The 18846-nt window shown below is 50.9% G+C and overlaps 1 protein-coding gene across 9 annotated transcripts in view; it reads right to left on the reverse strand.

Moving 5' to 3' along the window:
* The window catches only part of PPCDC (phosphopantothenoylcysteine decarboxylase), a 31709-nt gene that overhangs the window by 12135 nt on the left and 728 nt on the right, over window positions 1–18846 (reverse strand). For 3 of the 9 annotated variants that reach the window (XM_072746032.1, XM_072746029.1, XM_025985866.2), the window contains exons 2-4: window positions 15819–15907; window positions 13378–13522; window positions 11997–12205 (exon numbers count right to left, since the gene is read on the reverse strand). In XM_072746032.1, coding sequence (XP_072602133.1) covers window positions 11997–12131 — 135 coding nt within the window. In that variant the 5' untranslated portion in view covers window positions 12132–12205; window positions 13378–13522; window positions 15819–15907. Of the gene's footprint in view, window positions 1–4008; window positions 4162–11996; window positions 12206–13377; window positions 13523–15818; window positions 15908–18846 lie in introns of those variants that run through there. The other 6 variants (XM_025985791.2, XM_072746031.1, XM_025985943.2 and 3 more) reach the window with 4 other exon arrangements.

Consider the following 18846-nt stretch of genomic DNA (forward strand, 5'->3'; position numbering starts at 1 on the left):
CTAGACAATAAAGGATTGGAATGGGGAAAAAAGAGCAGCAGAGAGAACACGTAACAAGTAGAAAGCATTCAACAAGAAGGCACAAGTGAAGTCCTAACAGAATAGCAACTATAGTAACACATAATGAGCTAAATTACCTGATCAGAACTCAGGCTCTCATACTAGATCTTTACAATCCACCGATCACATCAAAATGTGTCTGGAAAGGCACATTTAAAACGTGAGGATACACTGGGGCACCTGGCTGGCTCAGACAATGAAGTGTGCGACTCTCAATCTTGGGGTTGTGAGTTTGAGCCCTACGCTGGGTGTAGAGATTACTTAAAAATAAAATATTAAGAAATAAAAAGGTGGGGTGCCTAAGTCAATTAAGCATCTGCCTTCTGTTCCGGTCATGATCTTGGGGTCCTGGGATTGAGCCCTCCAGCCAGCTCCCCTGCTTAGCAGGGTCTGCTCCTCCCTCTCCCTTTACCCCTCGCCACCCCCACTCCTGCTCTCCCAAATAAATAAATAAATATTTTTTAAAAAGGTAAAAAAGGATATATAAATGTTAAGCAAAAGAATAAACTTTCAGTTTATTTTTTTTTAAAAGATTTTATTTATTTATTCATGAGAGACACAGAGAGAGAGAGGCAGAGACACAGGCAGAGGGAGAAACAGGCTCCATGCAGGGAGCCGGACGTGGGACTCGATCCCGGGTCTCCAGGATCACACCCTGGGCTGAAGGCAGGCGCTAAACCACTGAGCCACCCGGGCTGCCCTAAACTTTCAGTTTAATAAGATAGATTCAACTCTGCTTCCTCCCAAAATCTCACTAAAATAAAAGGGATTTTTTTTTTTTAAGATTTTATTTATTTATTCACGACAGACACAGAGAGAGAGAGAGAGAGAGAGAGAGAGGCAGAGACACAGGCAGAGGGAGAAGCAGGCTCCATGCAGGGAGCCCGACGTGGGACTCGATCCCGGGACCCTGGGATCACACCCTGGGCTGAAGGCTATGCTAAACCACTGAGCCACCAGAGCTCCTCAAGGGATTTTTTTTTTTTTTAACGATATGAACCAAGAACAAAGAGAAGACGACCAAAACACAAAATTAAATTAAACAAACAAAGACCAGAAACCAGCAGGTAAGACATGTCCACACGTTTCTGGAAGACGGAAGTGAAAGGAAGCATTAGCAGATCAGTTAAGATGAGACGCTAAAGTTTCTTTTCTTTTCTTTTCTTTTTTTTTTTTTTTGACGCTTAAGTTTCTTATGAATATTCAGGGAACAAAAAAGAACTCTTGGACACTAAAATTACAAACAGTGGGCAGCCCTGGTGGCTCAACAGTTTAGCGCCGCCTTCGGCCCAGGGCATGATCCCAGAGACCCGGGATCCAGTCCCATGTCACGCTCCCTGCTGGAGCCCGCTTCTCCCTCTGTCTGTGTCTCTGCCTCTCTCTCTGTCTCTCATGAATAAATAAATAAAATCTTTAAAAATAAATAAATAGGGATCCCTGGGTGGCGCAGAGGTTTAGCGCCTGCCTTTGGCCCAGGGTGCGATCCCGGAGACCCGGGATCGAATCCCACGTCAGGCTCCCCGTGCATGGAGTCTGCTTCTCCCCCTGCCTATGTCTCTGCCTCTCTCTCTCTCTCTCTCTCTCTCTCTGTGTGTGTGACTATCATAAATAAATAAAAATTAAAAAAATAAAATAAAATAAAATAAAATTACAAACAGTGAAATAAAAAACTCAGCATAAGTGTAGAAGAAATTAAAAAAAAAAGTGTAGAAGAAATCTTCCAGAAAATAGAACAGAAAGATAAAGAAAAGACAGATGTTAGAAAAATAGATGAGAAAATCAGAAGATCAATTTAAGAGGTCCAAAATGTGCCTGAGGTGCAAAAAGAAGACAGAAAAATGAAGGTGAGAAAAATCACAAAAGGAATGGAATGGAATCTCCCAAAGCTGAAAAACTCAAAAAACAGGAGGCATCTCTTCTGCTTGCCTGGTGTCGTTCAGTCACTCAGGGGACCCAGAGCATCACGTCCCTGGTACCTGCTGAGTGTCTGTCTGTGGAGCCAGAGCCCACACAAGCTCTTCCGGAAGCCACATCCTCCTGCTGAGATATATGGGGTTTGCAATCAGCAAAGTCAAAAGAGTTCTTCTCACCATGTTGCTGCTAAGCCACAAACCCCAGCCTGTACCTACACAGCTACTTTCCTGGTCCTAAATGCAGCAAGTCATACTTCCCTGGTAAATTCCACTTTCCAGAGGGGGCCCACAGAGAGCCCCTAAGATTTCAGTCCTGTTCAGCCAGCACCACCATCCGCAGCCCCCCACCCCCACCCCGAGACATGAATCCAAACCACGGACAGTACAAGGTTCAGAGTGGAGCTCTTCCCTGAGGTCCACAGGGTGGGGGTGGGAGTTGGGAAGGAATCAAGAACGAACCCTTTAAAGTGGGATCTTTCACTGCTTATAAACCCACAGACATCACCACCAGGTGGTCCAGGGGGATGTCCCAAGACTCTACTGAAGGCCTCACCTCAATCCAGAGTATTTTGACGTCCAAATAAATAAACTGAAGTTGTTAGGCCTTGTTCCCAATGAGCCATATCAAGCCCCAGTGACAACCACCTGCTGAGAGCTTTCCTAAGTGTTCCCAAATCTCCTCTATGGTAATTTGAGGAGCCCACCTCCTTTACCTTTTATCAAAAAGTCATGACATTAGTCATCTCCAGCTCCCAAGTCCTCTGCTGTTTCCCACACATCCTATAGGCCCACCACCAGACAGAAATTGGTCCAGGTGATGAATCACCCAACCTGGGTTCAAGTTCCTCCTATCAACATTTGTCCTGCTCTTTCAAGCCCAAAAGATGGAAACAAAATGGGACACAAGAGTCTCTCTTGTTTCCTTCTGTTCCCTCCTAACATTATACCACTGGCCTCCAAGACCAGGTCTGGTTTCTTTTCCCAAATATACATAACAGCCCTGTTGGTCGTGCTGAGTTTCAGTGCAAGCTTCGGCTCACTCTGGTGGGCTCTGGGCCATGCTCCTAACTCCATCTTTGGTTATATGTCCTCGTTTCCATTTAACGGTTTCCCATCTCCTTCAACAGAGACCTTCCCAGGTAGACATTGGTTTCTGGTCACTGCCTTCTTTTCCTCATGGGGGCCATTGTCATTCATCTCTAAGAGCTTCCCAACCACCATGAACAAATTGCAACTTAAGAATATCCCCCCCCCCCCAAAAAAAAAGAATATCCCAGTTCAGGGGCCCCTGGGTGGCTCAGTCAGTTAAGTATCTGCCTTCAACTCAGGTCATGATCCCAGAGTCCTGGGATTGAACCCCGCATCACGGTCCTTGCTTGGTGGGGAGCCTACTTCTCCTTCTCCCTCTGCTTGTATGCTGTCAAATTAATAAATAAATAAAATCTTAAAAAGGAGTGGGAGTAGTGCCTGAATGGCTCAGTCAGTTGAGCATCTGCCTTCAGGTCAGGTCATGGTCCTGGAGTTCCAGGATCCAGGATCCGTCTGCATTGGGCTCCCTGCTCCGTGGGGAGTCTGCTTCTCTCTCTGCTCCTCACCCCATTCATGCTCTTGCTTTCTTTCACTTCCCTCAAATAAATAACTAAAATCTTTTAAAAAAAAATCCCAGTTCATCCTCTATTCTGCAATCTGGAAGGCTGCTTCCTGATCTAATTCCCCTATTTTCCCTAACTCCCAAACTGCCTGTCAGTTCGCAAAAGTAAAGATTGTGCCAAGGGCTAAGAAACATTCCCAGTTTGGTAATGGCCCTGTTCTGGGGCTCCGTCCTCCGTCTCAGCTCTGCCACGTCCCCCTCACGGCATGAGGCTCCTCTGGCTCCCAGGGAGTTCTAACCAGGGGTCCAGGTGAGCCTCCCACTCTGGGCCCCTGCTTGAACTCTTCCCTCTGAGCTCCTCCCCCAGGCTGAGTCCATCCTTTTCTGACTACCCTCCCAGGTTACAGTCATTGTTAGGGAGCTTCCTGGGGTTAGTATCTTTACCTCAAGAGTAATCTGAAGAGTATGCGATGAGCCAATCCTTCCCAGTGCCCAGCCCGACTCCACTGAAGCAGCTACCTTTCCTTGGCACTGACCTGGCCCACATGTCCGGCAGGCCCAAGCCCGTTTTTCTGGTTTCAGAGGGATGTCACTTGATCTGATTCATCAGCCCTATGGGCTTTGTTCTTTCATTTTCATTTACTCTGTCAAATGTCCTGGGAGCCAAGGGCTAAGGCCTGGGTTTTCACACACTTCAAAAAAAGGAAGGGGGGCGGGACGGGAAACATGTTTTGTTAACTTCTGAGACACTAAATAACTCAGACTATTCACTCATTCACCCTAACGTTTCCCCTAGCAAATGCCAAGGAGCCCTGGCAGGGCAGGAAGCTCCTAAGGGCAAGAACCCTCCTCGGCTTTCTCTGATACCCCTCGTGGGTCCTGGCAGAAGCAGGGCTGTGATTAAAACAATCTCCCACACACTGGAGAGTTCCTGAAAGGAAGCGCTGTGTTTGGTCCCCTGGTGAGACCTCTGCCAACAGTTTTTATATCTAATATTTAAAACCTGAACTTATTTGGGTGATGTGACCAAGGCTTGGCGACCTTATTTAAGCTGTCTACAGTTTGCCTGGCATTTATAGAGGTTCCTTCCTGAAACCAGCTGGCAAATCTAGTTTTCTTTTCTCTGTTGAAGGTCCATTAGCAATCCCATCAGGGGTTCCTGGAGAGTCAGGGAGGGGGGAATGGAAACCTCCACTTTTACTTCTAGGCCTAGTCTGGCCCAGGCTGCCTCTGGGGCTGACTACCAGAGGGACCTGGGGAGAAGCACTTTCACAGCCAGAGGATGAGACAAAGCCCATGGCCTGAATTTCCCCCACCAACCCTATCTCTGGCCTCAACCTACTATAACCAGGAGCCAGTAGCACCCGCTCCCCAAGTTAGGACGATGAAAAAGGTCCCTGAACAAAGTCCAATGTCCCCTGGGAGGCAAAACTGCCCCCAGTTGAGAACCATTGCTCTACAGAATTATCCAACAGAACTCTGCAGAGATAGAAACAAGTCACACCTGTGCCGTTCAGCACGGCAGCCAGTAACCACTTGTGGCTACTGAACACCCGAGGTGTGGCTAGTGTAACTAAGGAAATGAAATTTTGGTTTTATTTTAATAATTTAAATTTGGATGTGGCTAGTGGCTACTGTATTAGATAGCACAGCCCTGGCATGCGCAAGTGAAAGAGAGACCCAGCTGGAACCCCCAACTGAGTGGCCCAAAAAGAGCAGGTGTTTCTAGTAGGGCAGGTGATGATAGCTTCTCAGGATGCTGGTGAGGATTCTAAAGAGGAAGTGCCCTCCATGACTTAACCCGCCACAAGGCAAGGAACCAGAGCTTTGGTGGCTTGGGCCTCGGGGGCTGGCACACACAGCAGAGGCCCCTGACACTGAACTGACCAGTGTTGGCACTGGCAGTGCCCAGAGCCTGGGAACCAGCCAAGAAGCTGACACGAACCTGAGCGTGGGGGTGGTGGGTATACTCTAGGAAAAAGGACTCGTGGTGCCCAGGGCAGTCAGTACACAGGGTGGGGAGCTGTGGAGGAGTTGGCCTTAATGAATCCCTGAGGGGGTTCCGGTTGGCTGAGTGGGTGTCCCAACTCATCATATGCCAGCTCATAATGTCTTTTTTTTTTTTTTTTAAGATTTTATTTATTTGAGAAAGAGAGAGAGAGAGAGGGAGAGAAGGACAGAGGGGTAAGCAGAATCCCTGCTGAGCAGGAAGCCCAATGTGGGGCTTGATCCCAGGGCCCCGAGATCGTAAACTGAGCCAAAGGCTTAACCGACTGAACCACCCAGGTGATGATGTCTTGACTTGTCAAACATTTACTGAGCTTATGTATACATGGGGGCCACAGCTGGTAAGGTATGCGCTCTGCCCTCGGCAAGGACACAGCCTGACGAGGGGGTGCGGTATATAGGACCTTGACCAAGAAGCAAGGCAGACCAGGTAAGAGCCTACAATTTCCTGGGAATTCTCATCCTCACGGCCATGGTCAGCTTGAGCAGAGAATGCCCATGCTCCAGATTTGAGCTCAAGTTCACTTGCTGACCAGAGTCGAGAAGGCTGGTCCCAAGGGGGGCCTAGGGCAAATCCCTCTTCCTCTCTGGCTCCGGTTTCCTCTTCTGAGCCATGAGGCATTTAACCCACTAGGCCTTCAGGGGCCGTCTAGCGTCCAGCTCACTATGTGGTCCCAGCCCTCTTGCCCTTTCCCACCAGGCTCCGTGGGGAGAGCCATTCTCCACTGGCCTCCCAGTGGGCCTCCGGGAGGAGCTGGTGCTCTGGTCTCATCAGCCCTTCCTGCCATTCAAGCAGGACCACGCTTCCAATCCCTCTGTGCCCTTCCTCAGCTAGAGAAAATTCTCAAGGGTGCGATTCAAAAGGCAAACTGCAGAGCTCCCTCCCTGGAGGAGCCGGCCAGGCATGGAAGGGGCCAGCCGAACCAGCAGACACCTCAACAAATGCCTCAGAGCAGTACTATTGAACAGACCAGCTTCCACAACAGGACCACAGAGGAGGCAGGTAGCCTCTGTCCAGAAAGAAAGGAAAACCTCAAACCAGGCCTTGTGTCTCCTGCTTCCTTTTCTCAGTGAACATTGAAAAAAATAAATACATAAAGTTACAAAGAATGTTCCATAATATTCCCACCAAGAGTCCCACTGACTTTAAAAATACATACAGAGGTTAAAAAATTAAGACTGAACAGAATGATACAAAATCTCCCTTCCTGCCCCCATTTCTACACAAAGGTGACTACCTCCAGAGGAAAATCTGCAGGCAGGAACTCAGATATGTGAACATATGAAAGGAACCATACAATATGCCAGCGGTCAGCAAACTTTTTCTCTGAAGGGCCAGATGCTATTTTCAGTTTCGTCACAACTACTCAACTCTGTAATAGCAAGACTGCACTTGTGGGCAATACTTAGATGAATGTATGGCTGTGTTCCAACAAAACATTATGGACACTGAAATTTGAATTTCATGTAATTTTATGTGTCTCAAAATACTCTTGTTTTCGATTTTTTTAACCACTTAAAAATGCAAAAATCATTCTTAGCTCACAGACAAAAACAGGTGACGAGACCAGACTTGGCCTGTGGGCCCCGGTGCCAACTCCCGTACCATGTGCACTTCATTTCCATCCTGAGGACGGTGCCACACGGACACCGAGATGCAGCCATCCTCTGAACCACGGCCCGTAATCTGTTATGAGGCTGGACCAAAAGTGCACCAGAGCTCTCTCTCCATCCCTGGACAGTCTGTTGTCAGTTTTGGTTTTTGTCTTGCTTTGAAATGATAAATAATGCTATAATGAACATCGTGTACATACAGTGAATCTCTGTACCCTACAGGATTCAATCCTATGTGTGAATCGAGGGCACGAACGCACGGTCTTTCCAGATATTGCCAGCTGGTCCTCCACAGAGGCAGAATTCACTTCGTGCTACATAGGAGTGGGACCTTTTTTCCTAGAAACATGACCTTCTCTATGCCCAAGGCCTGTCAGCTCCCCAAATGGGAGACTTTCTCCACCTTAAGAAATCCCCTGCTGTCTGCAGCCTGCTGACGCCCGCCCTGGCAAAAGCTAGAGGTGTCATCTTCTCCTCCAAGAGACAGGGTGCTGAGGCAGAACTACCGCCCGATCACATGACAATTGTGGAGCAGGGAGACACCCCGAAGCTCCTGCATCCCAGGACCTTCTCCCAGGCTCCTTCGGGTCCTATTCCTTTCTGCCCTCACATCTAGACTCTTCAAGTGCTAGTGCCAGAAGAGGCTTTGGAGACGGATCGCTTAGTACGTGCCCACCCCCACACTCCATTACAGGGCTAAGAAAACTGAGGCCACAAAGGAGACCTGAGCTGCCCAGAGTCCCAGCATGAGAAGTCCTCTATGCTCGGCTGCCTCTCTTGAGGTACAGCTGGCCCCCACTATCCAATTCCCCCCACCACAAAGAGTCTCCCAGGACTCTTTACAGTGACCACTCTCCTCGACTGCTGGTGTGTGAGTCATGAGGCCAAACCCAGCTCCTCTCCAGCACCCCTCCACCATCTCCCTGGTCTGGATCTAGCCAGTGGCTCTCCTGGGATACGTGGACACACTGGTGAGTCAGGAATATAGGTATAGCTTGGGATATTACAAGTTTGGTTCCAGACCACTGCAACAAAGCAAATATCACAATAAAACCAGTCAAATAAAATTTTTTTTGTTTCTCAGTACACATAAAAGTCATGTTTACATCATACTGTGATCTCATACATGTGCAATAGCATTATGTCTAGAAAAGCAACATACATACCTGTAGGAGTGCAGACAACAGTGACTCCATATTGGACTCTCCATCTTGTTCATGCCTGTGCAATGACCTCCCTCCAGGAGTGAGGTGGTTAATGTATGCCCTGGCCAGAATGCAGGAAGCTTTGCTCTGATCTTCCCTAAACTGGTGCCCAGAGGGCATCACTTTAGATAACCAGTAGAGATCCTCTGCTGCACAGATGGCACCACATTAGAAAACTACTCTTTGACCCCACCATGCCCCTCACTCTATAAAAACTATAGGTGAAGGTCTGGACTTGGCAGAGAACAGCTGTGTAGTGCCCAGATCGTCATCCACCCAACCTGCCTGCCCTCCCACTCATCAGTTACCCTGAATAAATCTCTGTAAAGCTATGGAGTGGCTCAGTTTTCAGTTTCAAAGTGCCTTCTCCGTCTGGAGGACACTTGACTCTCCCTCCTCCACTTCTAACAACACCTTAATTAAAAGTAGTTTATGGCAAGGTGCCTGGGTGGTGCAGTCAGTTGAACATCCAACTCTTGGTTGTGATCTCAGGGTCATGATTTCAGGGTCGTGAGACTCACTCTCCCTCAGCCCCTGCCCCCCCAAAAAAAGAAATAAAATAAATAAATAAAAATAGTTTATTGCTGAACCTTCAGCAAGCTGTAATCATTGACCACAGGTTACCAAAACAGATATGATAATCAAAAAGTCTGAAATATTATGAGAATTACCAAAAGGTAACAAAAAGTGAGCAAATGCTGTTGGAAAAATGGCAGCAACAGACCTGCTCAATGCAGGGTTGGTACAAATCTTCAGTTTGTAAGAAAACTCAGTATCTGCAAAGCACAATAAAATGAGGCACACCTGCAGTTATGAGCCAGATCTGCAGAATCACCCAGCTCCCTGCAGCCCGCACTTCAGCTACTTGTTTGCTGGCCAAAATTTAGAGCTGCCTAGGGAGTTCAGGAAAGCCCTGAGCATGTAAATTCATGATGTAGGCAAAGAGCTGAGAAGGTCCTTCCATAGGACAAAGACCGCTCCTGAGGTGACCCAGAAAGAGGGCAATGGGGGGGATCAATACAATCAGGGAACGTGGGGAGGCCACAGCAGTGGGCCAAGCAAGGACCCCCCTTTGGTTGCCAACACCTCACAAGGCCCCCACCAAGCAAATCCAGGCTTCTTGGAGAGCTGTTGTACCTGTAAGATGAGCTGGTAGGTGTGGTGTGGGTGGCGGGCCCCTCCACATGAGCAGATGGGCTCTGGCTCCTACAGCTCTTCCCCCATGGGCTGTCTCACCAACCCCAGCAACCCCGCCATGTGGCTGGCCCAAAGGACACAGCAGGATGGGTGAAGGACAGGAAACAAACACCACTAGGCACGTCTGTGTGCCAGGAGCTGTGCTCCAGGAGGCTAAGTCAGGGAGTCCGCCCTCCAAAGCCAGTGACCTTCTGGCTGCCAGCCTTTCAGCTTGACGCCGGCCAGGGAGGGAGTTCCAGGTGAGGCCTGTCCCCCTCAGAGGGCCAGGGACTGCGGTGGGCTGGAGAGCCTCCCCGCTTCAGGCAACCCTTCCCTCAGCGCTGTAAGGCGGGCTGCAGGGCAGCAGGACTGGGCGGGCGGGGGTGGGGGGGTGGGGGGGGGGGGTGGAGTTGCCATTTCCCCCAGCTCTAAGGCTGCCCATCTGTTTCCTGGGATAGGATGCCCTGCCCCCAGGCGCCCCCGTGCGCCCTCAGGCCGGAAACTCACTTGCTCCGGGGCTGTGGGAAAAGGGAACTGCCTGGCTGGCTCCCACCAGAGGGGCACAGGCTGTCACGGCTGCAACAATTCCTTGCAGCTCCCAGGGCCAGTTAACCAACTCCTACCGACAGTGCTGGGCCTTTCGGGGAGAGGGGACAGGCCACAGGTGCTACTGCCCACCAGCTCCAGTGCCCAGCAGCCACAAGACTCACCTCCTTTCCCCCATCTGGACTCGCTGCCATCCCTGGCTGCCTGCTTCACTGCTTGCCCAGCATGTGGGGGACAGTGAGGGGGTGACTTCCCTGGGGGGAAGTTTGCTGAAAGTAAGGGTTATAAAGAAAAAAAAAAAAAAGAGTTCTCACCCCTGCCTGGAGTCCCGACACGGTCACCTGCAAGCGAGCACTGCCCCCTGCTGGATGCCCTGGCAACATGCACGCGTGCCACCGCAGAAGGTGCAGTGCACTCCACAAGTTGTGCAGCAACATGGGCAAAGTCAAATGTGACCTGTGGTCCCTCATATCTCGGTCCAGATTCTCTCCCAGACCAAACTCTAGTCAGGCTCCTCTACGCCACTTTTTTAACTAGGCCCATCCTCGGGCCTGGTCCTTAAGAGCAAGATTCCTGTTCAGTGGGTGTAGCCCCCTACCCTCGCTATCCGTTCAGCCTTGACATCACATCAGGCTCCTCATCCCTCAACAACCCCCAGGTGGTGACTGATCACCTTGGCCTGTCCGCACCAAGAATCCTGGAAGGACAGTTGAGCCAGAACCTTCCTGACTCGTGGTATTTCCTCTTAGAAATTTTCCATCCACTGCCCTTCACCTGCTCCTTGACTAGAAACCCCTACTCTTCCCTGTTGTATTTGGAATCACCCCAGTTCTCCATCGAGGTCTCTTTTCCCTTATTGTGATAGTTTTTCTGAACAAAATATGTTTTTACCACTTTACTGCCCGTCTCTGGTTTTTAAGACACCAAATGAGGGTTTTGGGTTTGTTTTTGTTTTTGTTTTGGGGTATTTTATTTATATATTTTAAAGTAATTCTATGTCCAGTGTGGGGCTCAAAGTCACAACCCGGAGATCAAGAATTGCATGCTCTACCCACTGTGCCAGCCAGGTGCCCTTCATCACTTGAGTTTTTATAATGAAGGGAGCAAAGCCACATGGGCCGAGGCAGGCAAGGAAAGCTTTCCTATAAAGTCTTTGTGCAGAACTTAGAGAAGCAGAGGAACAGGAGGGCAGTGACAGCCTGGCAGGGAACAGGCCAAAGCAAAGGCCATTATAAGGTGGAATGCAGGCACTGGGAGTTCAACAGACCTTAGAGACCAGACAAGGAAATGAGGTCAGTGCCTCCTGGCTTTCACACTGTTTAAGGCCTTGAACTTTTCCAGAAGAAGAATCTGTCCCAGAACCCCAATATATAAAAACATATATAACTATATAAAACTGATCAAAATGGAGGTGCCCCACAGGCATCTCTGAACACCTGAAGGAACAGTTTGAAACCAGAGCCACAGGCAACGGGGTACCCGAGGTTGCAGCGCATCTGGACGGACAGGACAGCCAAGGTGTCTAAAAAGGAGGGAGACTAGAGCCACAGTGTTCAAGGTGAAATGGGGGTGGGGCAGCAAGGGGACGCTCCTCCTCCCACACCAGCACCCCAGGGAACCAGGGTCAGCACATGGGAACCCAAACCCTCCCTTCAGCGGTGTTTCTTTCCCAGTCTCCCCTCATTCTCTATCCACACCCTCTCACCTAGCTCCCAGTCATACTGAACTGCCTCCTGCATCGCCTGCACACCAGGCACACAGAGGGCCTCCACACGCACCAACATTAACAAAAAACCCCCGTGCAGCGCATAAAAATGGGCTGGCCCCTGGAGGGGCAGCTCTCCAGGATCAGAGACCACCACGCTGTCTAATCAGCATACTCACGCCAGGAATGTCCAAAAGCTGAGACACTAGAAGAGGCAACTTCAGGGCTGCAACACTCCCAGTGACGCCCACGAGAACATGGAACGGTCTCTTCACCAAGGGGGTGGCGGCCGGACATGATGTGCTGGGCTCCATGTGAGCTCTAAGAGCTTCAAATCCTCGGCGCCTGCCAGGACTGGCCTCCACGAGGCTCTATCAGGACTTCAAATCTAAAAGCAGAACAAGGGGCACCCACTTCACTCATACGTTCCACCACAATGTATTGAGTACCCTGGGCCCGACACTGGGGTTGCTGAGGGAATAGCAGTCCCCGCCACTGGGGGCACACAATTTGATGAGGTCAGGTACCATGTAATACGGCCCAGGAGTGCCAGGAGGGTTGGTACCAGGGGCCGTGGCTGCCCAGGAGTAACTGAGGAATTCAGAGACCCCCAAAAATCATCAGGTTGAGTTCTGAAGGATGAGTGTGTTTCCCAGAGCAAGAAAGAAATAACTATGCAGGAAGGAATAATCTCACAAAGGTGAGGAGGCCTAAGGAGGGTTGTGGGTTTGGGGAATAAGGAGCAGCTTAGTAGTGAAGTAGTGATGGGAGGTAGGGGGTGGCAGGAGGTAAAGCTGCAGTAGGTCAAGGGCAATGTCAAGGGCAGTGAGGGCCAGGGCGGGTTTTCATTTTAGAAAGATAGTGCTGGTGCCGAGTGTGGAGGGGGCCCTGGAGATGAAGATGGGAGGAGGCTGGGTTGACTGAAGAGAGTAGCAGGATGGGACAGGTTCAGGGACACCAGAGAGGGGGTGAACCCTAGGCAACAGGACTTCGGTGATCCAGGGAGTGGAGAGATTTGCCTCTGTCACTGTCCCTGTGGATCAAACTGGACACCACTCTACAAATCTAAGCCCAGGAAGAAACAAGCATAAAGGAGATGTTGGCCATCCCCATGGGACCAGGGCTTGGTCTCTTCCTCTGGCCTGCAGATGTTGCTAGAAGGGAGTGTCTAAGATAATACTGCTGATGGACACACCCAAACCCGCACTCCGCAAGCTGGGTCAGCAAAATGCACCCACTCCATCAGCAACTATCTGAGGGCCAATGACGTCTAGCACTGGGCAAAGGAATTGTGGAAGACATGCCACGGCCTTCAGGGAATCTGTAGATGAGTCGAGAAGACAGAAGTCACAAGTGAAATCATTTGAGATGGGCCCTTCTCTGAGATGCACCTTTCTGGTGATTAGTGATTCAATTTGTTCCTGTTTCCTTGCCTCTCCCTCTCCACTCCCCACCACCACCACCGTCACCAGCAAGTTCCCTGAATGTGTGACCAGGTCTAACTGCCAACAGCCAGGCACCTGGTGGGTCCTGAACTGCTGGAGGAATAATCAACTGTACCTTCTAAAGCAGGGTGGGGCACAGGACACTGACACAGAAGCCTGGCTGGTGCATCAGGAACCCTGGGCCCTGTCCCCTGTCGTGCTCCTCAGCTGGTGTGTGACCTTGGCCCCAGGTACTTCCCTCCCTGGACCTGTCTCTTCATCTGAAAAATATAGAGGTAGGGCCAGGTGATCTCTGACGCTCCTTCCAGTAGAAACTTGAGTCAATGTGTGAAAGACAGCTGTGGGCGCTCTCTGTACAAGGGTCCTGGAAGATGCACTCAAAACAGGCAGCAGCAGGAGGGGAAACCAAGGCAAACTCCAAGGCAGAAGTATCTGTGAATCACTACCTCCGTGGCTGCACACCCATAAGGGCTTCCTCTTCTCTCCACAGGCCCCTAGGTTCCCGAGGACCGCTTTGTCCGGTATTTGCCTTCAGGATTCAGGCACACACCCACATGAGCTAAGGATCATATTTGGATCTATTATCCTACTCCTACCTGGAAAGATCTCCCAGAAGCCCAGACCCAGAGATTAATCAGCAAGAGCTAAGCACAAGCCAGCTCCCGGTAGCAAGACTCCCCCATTTGCCAGCTCTGTTTCAGTCTCTGCTCTAAATCAGGGCCTCAGCCAGGGCCAGGCTTGCCCAGAACAGAAATGAGTCTACTCCAGGCCTCGGGGAGCCCTGTTAGCAACTGGCAAGGTCTAGAGGGCCTATCAGCCAGCTCCTTCCCAGGACTAATCAGCACGCTGATTAGCACCCTCAGGTGATGGAGGCATTCTTGACTCTCCAGGGACACCTACCTGCCAGATCTCAAACCCTGACCCTGTCCCACCCCAGCCAACTGGTGCCAGATCAGGGAGATTCCTGCCACACCAGAGGTTGAACTTCATCTCTGCAGTCCCCGAACCGCCTCTACATCAAGCTGATAACACTTCTAAGGAAGAGGCTACTGAAAGTAATCACTTAAAATCAGGGCACGGGGCACCTGGGTGGCTCAGTTGGGTTAAGCAGCCAACTCTTTTGTTTTTTTTTTTTAAGATTTTATTTATTGATTCATGAGAGACAGAGAGAGAGGCAAAACATAGGCAGAGGGAGAAGCAGACTCCTTGTAGGGAGCCCGACGTGGGACTGGATCCCCAGACCTCGAGGGATCACACTCTGAGCTGAAGGCAGACGCTCAACCACTGAGCCACCCAGGAATCCCTAAGCAGCCAACTCTTGATTTCAAATCAGATCATGATCTCAGAGTCCTGGGATCAAGCCCCAAGTCAGGCTCCATGCTCAGAAGGGAGTCTCCTTGAGGATTCTCTCTCTTCCTCTTGCTCACACTTGCTGTCTAAAATAAGTAAATCTTAAAAACAAAGACAAAACTTAGGGCATGAAGCCATGTAGCCATGTTAGGGATTTCAATTGCTTCCCCACAGTAGGTGGTATAGCCCGATATTTACTACTTGAGCAAGGTTTAAAAGGACCGAAGCCTACTTACCTTTAGAGAAAAGTGAGTGTGGGCTGGGTGTCAGGGGTGAGGGACAGATGTATTTGAGTAACAGAAAGTGGATAATTCAACCAATATTTGAAAGCAAAATCAAACTGGTTCAACCTAAGAGTCTTGTGAAGTGTGATAGCTGACAGCTCTTTGTTTACTCTCAAAAAAGATCAAATCCCAAACCACTAAGTCTGTTACTCTAGCCAGGTCCTGGTAGAACCACCTACTTGCACAGCCAAGGTAACTATAGATAGTGCCTGATTTTTCTGGGCTTTGCTGGACTTAGGAACTCCTGAGCAGCAGAAAGAGTTGGCAGGCAGAGAAGTTGTAAGAGCTGAAGGCTATGATTACTAAGCCTCCAGCTCCCAGCACCCCTCATGCAGGTAAGCCACAGCCAGAAAAATGGCAGGTTCTGTTAGAAAGACAGAACCAGACAATGGCACCTGGGTGGCTCAGTAGGTTAAGCATCCGACTCTTCGGTTTCGGCCCAGGTCACGATCTCAGGGTTGTGAGATAGAACCTATGTCCAGAATCATGCCAGGCTCCGTGCTGTGAAGTCTGCTTAAGATTTTCCCTCTCTTGGGATCCCCAGGTGGCTCAGCAGCTCAGTGGTTTGGCACCTGCCTTCAGCCCAGGGCGTGATCCTGGAGTCCTGGGATCGAGTCCTGCATCGGGCTCCCTGCATGGAGCCTGCTTCTCCCTCTGCCTGTGTCTCTGCCTCTCTCTCTCCCTCTCTCTCTCTCTCTCTCTCTGCGTCTCTCATGAATGAATGAATAAATAAAATCTTAAAAAAAAAAAAGATTTTCCCTCTATGTCCCTCCCCTGCTTGAGCATGCACACATTCTCTCTCTCTCTCAAAAAAAAAAAAAAAAGAGGCAGATCCAGAGCTTGCTTGTGGCAAGCTTGTGCTTTGTAAGCCTCCTCTGATGAGCATAATGAAGGCAGAGTTAAGTAAAGGTTTCAGGAATACCTGCCAGTCACAATACGGGCACGTGTGGAGCTACAGAGAACCAGGTGGTAAAAGCACTGCCCAACACAGCAACAGTGAGGGGCTGGGACCTACGACAAAGCAGAACCAAACATGAGGGGCTGGGGGATCCATTAGGTGCTTGTCATCTCTAGTCTGAGGTCAAAGCCCTTCACTCCTGGCTCTAGGCTTTTGCTCTGACCCCATCTCCAACCAGTCAACACACTATACTCTGCCCCACTATTAATGAACAGCTTCTAGCTCCCCAAAATGTCACCCTTGCCCCAAACCCAAAGACATTAAAAGGCCACAGGGCTGGGGCACCTGGGTGGCTCAGTGGTTGAGTGTCTGCCTTCCGCTCAGGTCGTGATCCCGGAGACCTGGGATTGAGTCCTGCATCAGGTTCTCCTGCAGGGAGCCCCGCTTCTCCCTCTGTCTGTGTCTCTGCCTCTCTCTGTGTCTCTTGTGAGTAAATAAATAAAATCTTTTTTAAAAAAAATTTTTAAAGGCCATAGGGCACTTTAAATTCCTGTCCCCGAGGTAAGACAAGGAACTCACGAGAGAGCTCAAGGTCTCGGCATTCTGCTAAAACTGCTCTTCTCGGGCAGCCCGGGTGGCTCAGTGGTTTAGCACCGTCTTCAGCCCAGGGCCTGATCCTGGAGACTCAGGATTGAGTCCCGTGTCGGGCTCCCTGCACAGAGCCTGCTTCTTCCTCTGCCTGTGTCTCTGCCTCTCTCTCCGTGTGTCTCATGAATAGATAAATAAAATCTTTAAAAAAAATAAAAAATAAAACTGCTCTTCTCTCTCACTAGAGGCAGGCAAGCTGGACTCTGCAGCTTCTGAAATCCCATTCAGGCACTCCTCCTCAAGCCCACATGTTGGGGATATATACATATATTATACACTATATTATATATATTATACATTTGTATTCTATGCCTTGTATGTTAATATATATGTATACAGTATATTAATTAAATATCAAATTCACACACACACACATACACACACTGGCTATGAGCCACACACTGGCAAGAGAGGTGAGGAAAAACCCTGTTCCCAAGACCTTCACTACTTCCCCAACTATAGGAATCTCTCCTGCTTATCAGCTGGTACAGGCCTCTAAATACATCTCAGGACACTAGGAAGTTTTTCTCTGGCAAAATTTAGCCACATTCTAATTTTGAAACACCATTCAGCACTTTTACGCAGATCGAGGGGATAAAACTCCAACACACAAAGGCTTTTTCTATTTTACCAATTTTTCAATTAAGGGGAGGTATAAGGCCATCCTTAAACCTAGTTTGAACAGCACTGAGCAGTCACAGTGCAGCACAAAGCAGCAGTGGGACGCTCGGATACACACCACCCACACTCCAGACTCCCGCAGACACACACCCACCTGGACTCCAGCAGATACACACCCACTCGGGCACATACACACCCACCTGGACTCGGGCAGATACACACCCACTCGGGCACATACACACCCACCCGGACTCGGGCAGATACACACTCACTCGGGCACATACACACCCACCCGGACTCGGGCACATACACACCCACTCGGGCAGATACACACCCACCCGGACTCGGGCAGATACACACCCACTCGGGCAGATACACACCCACCCGGACTCAGGCAGATACACACCCACCCGGACTTGGGCAGACACACACCCACCCGGACTCGGGCAGATACACACCCACCCGGACTCGGGCACATACACACCCACTCGGGCAGATACACGCCCACCCGGACTCGGGCACATACACACCCACCCGGACTCGGGCAGATACACACCCACCCGGACTCGGGCACATACACACCCACCCGGACTCGGGCACATACACACCCACTCGGGCAGATACACACCCACCCGGACTCGGGCAGATACACACCCACTCGGGCACATACACACCCACTCGGGCACATACACACCCACCCGGACTCGGGCAGATACACACCCACTCGGGCAGATACACACCCACTCGGGCACATACACACCCACCCGGACTCGGGCAGATACACACCCACTCGGGCACATACACACCCACTCGGGCACATACACACCCACTCGGGCAGATACACACCCGGACTTGGGCAGACACACACCCACCCGGACTCGGGCAGATACACACCCACCCGGACTCGGGCACATACACACCCACTCGAGCAGATACACACCCACCCGGACTCGGGCACATACACACCCACCCGGACTCGGGCAGATACACGCCCACCCGGACTTGGGCACATACACACCCACTCGGGCAGATACACACCCAGCCGGACTCGGGCACATACACACCCACCCGGACTCGGGCACATACACACCCACCCGGACTCGGGCAGATACACACCCACCCGGACTCGGGCACATACACACCCACCCGGACTCGGGCACATACACACCCACTCGGGCAGATACACACCCACCCGGACTCGGGCAGATACACACCCACTCGGGCACATACACACCCACTCGGGCACATACACACCCACCCGGACTCGGGCAGATACACACCCACTCGGGCAGATACACACCCACTCGGGCACATACACACCCACTCGGGCACATACACACCCACCCGGACTCGGGCAGATACACACCCACTCGGGCACATACACACCCACTCGGGCACATACACACCCACTCGGGCAGATACACACCCGGACTTGGGCAGACACACACCCACCCGGACTCGGGCAGATACACACCCACCCGGACTCGGGCACATACACACCCACTCGAGCAGATACACACCCACCCGGACTCGGGCACATACACACCCACCCGGACTCGGGCAGATACACGCCCACCCGGACTTGGGCACATACACACCCACTCGGGCAGATACACACCCAGCCGGACTCGGGCACATACACACCCACCCGGACTCGGGCACATACACACCCACCCGGACTCGGGCAGATACACACCCACCCGGACTCGGGCACATACACACCCACCCGGACTCGGGCACATACACACCCACTCGGGCAGATACACACCCACCCGGACTCGGG

Source organism: Vulpes vulpes, unplaced genomic scaffold, assembly GCF_048418805.1.
Source record: "Vulpes vulpes isolate BD-2025 unplaced genomic scaffold, VulVul3 u000000678, whole genome shotgun sequence".
NCBI lineage: Eukaryota > Metazoa > Chordata > Mammalia > Carnivora > Canidae > Vulpes > Vulpes vulpes.